The sequence below is a fragment of the Malurus melanocephalus genome, unplaced genomic scaffold (genome assembly GCF_030028575.1).
Source record: "Malurus melanocephalus ecotype Western Australia unplaced genomic scaffold, MMel_1.1 scaffold_175, whole genome shotgun sequence".
NCBI lineage: Eukaryota > Metazoa > Chordata > Aves > Passeriformes > Maluridae > Malurus > Malurus melanocephalus.
The window spans coordinates 737,600-740,071 of NW_026623407.1; the positions used below are offsets into that span (position 1 = coordinate 737,600).

Genomic DNA, 2,472 nt, shown 5'->3' on the forward strand with positions numbered 1-2,472 from the left:
CTTTTATAGTTCTAAACTCTGCACGCCTCTAGTGTAAGGTCAGTGTATTGTTCACCTGTAAGAGTTACGTGAGGATTGTTTCTCCTTATGTTGTTTTTGCTTTTCTGAGATGGAAAACTCAGCTATTTGTGTTTCACTTCCAGGATAAATTAAGGAAAATAACCTGTATGGCACATGCTAGACAGTAAAAATGTATCCTAGAAAAAAAGCCCTGTTCATTTACGGATGCATGTTAACTTGCTCTCTGGCACAGTGCTGTATAAAACTTTAAGGTAGATCCCTAAATGAATGCTTTGTAGCTTTAGTTTATTCAAGGCCTTAGGCAGAGCTCCTGGAAGTATCTGGGTTATTGATTCCTTTTGAGGTGTCATAATCTTAGCAAGAGTTGGGAAGGAAAAGATCTGTGTTTTGACTAGAACAATGCTTTGGTCTGTGGRCTCACCTGAGTGCTATACATTTCTACATGTTTCAGATCAGCTTGCTTAAATAAAATTAATACAATTGCTGGTGCAGTTTATTTTTAATCATTTACATGAGAATTTTGCTAGAAAATAGTTAAATGAGATTTACCGTGAACATATTTTTATCTCCTTTCTTCATGGATTTTAAGTGTTCTAAATGAATTATTTTTTGATACAGCGCTTACACTAATACTGTTAAATTARCTATGAAAATAATTCATGCAATCTGCCTTTAATTAAGTGCCAGCGATTTATTTGTTTGTTTCTCTCCTTTTGTTTGCCAGGAAAAGAAGAATACATTGCGACATTCAAGGGATCAGAATACTTCTGCTACGATTTATCTCAGAACCCCATACAGAGTAGCAGTGATGAAATAACTCTGTCCTTTAAAACACTTCAGAGGAACGGACTGATGCTTCACACGGGAAAATCGGCAGATTATGTCAACCTTGCACTGAAAAATGGAGCCGTCTCCTTGGTCATTAATTTGGGCTCAGGGGCCTTTGAAGCGCTGGTGGAACCCGTGAATGGGAAATTTAATGACAATGCCTGGCATGATGTGAAAGTAACCAGGAATCTGCGTCAGGTAACAGTACAATGGATACAAGAATAACTGACTTTGTTATGAGTAAATGCTTGGTGGTTTGGAAATCGCGTATTGGATGTTTAGCAGGCATCGGGTTAGCTTTTTTATTTGCACAAGGAAGGATATTCCTGCCACACTTGAGCAGGGGCATATCTAGAAAGTAGCAGGGCGAGCAGCTGTCTGAGACAGTACCAGTGGGATGTTTTCAAGAGTGCAGGTGTCACCCAGTGTTTCTCCAGCACAACTGTCTGCCCTTGCAGCCTTGCATGAYTCAAGGCTAATAACTTCATGAATTAAATTAATAATTAATTAATTAGAAGAAATGTTTAATATTTTTTTCTCTTTTCAAAGTGGGCAGTAAATTTGTTATCAGATAAAGTTCATGTGCTGTGTGGAGGCATCTTGCATGTCATGCCACATTTAACTAAGTCAGAGCAGCAGTGAAAAAAAATATTTAGGGCATTGCATGCTTACTCTTGGTGATGTGGTAGGGGGTTTGTAGCTACAGTCAAATTTGAGGTTGTGGTGGGAGGGATGAGGGTGAAGRCAACACCATGTATGTGTGTATACTGTATGTGCTAAGTGTACAATATATGCACGTATGTGGCTCAAAACTGTTCTGTATACAAATGTGCTAAAGTATTTTACTGGTAGTATCATGTAATTTTGTGAAGTGCTATATTTTTCTGCCCTAAATGTCTGTCTTAAGTAATATCATTAATATATTTGTTGTTTCTCTAAACAGTTGCAGCTTGATTGGAATCTTTCGTTTCCCTTTATTARAATAGCTCTGTCTTCTGGAGCTGTTAACTAATTTGTCTAACCTCTTCTTTCCCTTTTCTGTTAAAATGGTTTAGCTATTACATTTTTAGTTTGGAATTTCTATGTAGTARTGAGCTGAATTGGATCTAGAGTTTTACTGTGATATTTAATTTAAAAAAAAAATTGTTTTACAAAAAAAAAAAAGTAACCTTTCAGATTAAGTAGTTTGGGGTACTCTTAAATCTACATMTTTTGTGTTTAAGTTTCCAAACAGCACATCTGTTTGGAAAGTCAGAATATTTTTGCAAAAAGTATAAATGTGTTCTGTATCTAATTATTGGTAACTAGAAGTTGGAAAGTTATATGAAAGAGACAGCAAGGGACCCACTTTCTAGATTTGCCTTTGCTCATGTTATCTACCAAAACTGTTAATTCAGTGATGAAATGTGGGGAGGGGGGAAAGTGCAGTTTACTTATGTAGATGTAAAAGAGGTGCATGTTCAGAAGGCAGTTGCAGAAATCCATTCTACTCATTCTCTGTGTCAGGATCTTTGCTTTGTTTCATTGCAGTAAACTGTGATCCTAAAGTCCATCAATATGACCGAAAGAAGTTTTGGAGTTGAGAAGGATTCCTTGAGTGCTGTAAAAAAAAAAAAAAAAAAA

General features: G+C 36.4%; 1 protein-coding gene across 12 annotated transcripts in view; it reads left to right on the top strand.

Moving 5' to 3' along the window:
* LOC130577361 (neurexin-1-beta) overlaps positions 1-2,472 on the top strand; it is a 647,097-nt gene that overhangs the window by 214,608 nt on the left and 430,017 nt on the right. For all 12 annotated transcript variants that reach the window (XM_057372640.1, XM_057372642.1, XM_057372645.1 and 9 more), the window contains one exon: positions 746-1,047. In XM_057372640.1, coding sequence (XP_057228623.1) covers positions 746-1,047 — 302 coding nt within the window. The remainder of the gene's footprint in view (positions 1-745; positions 1,048-2,472) is intronic.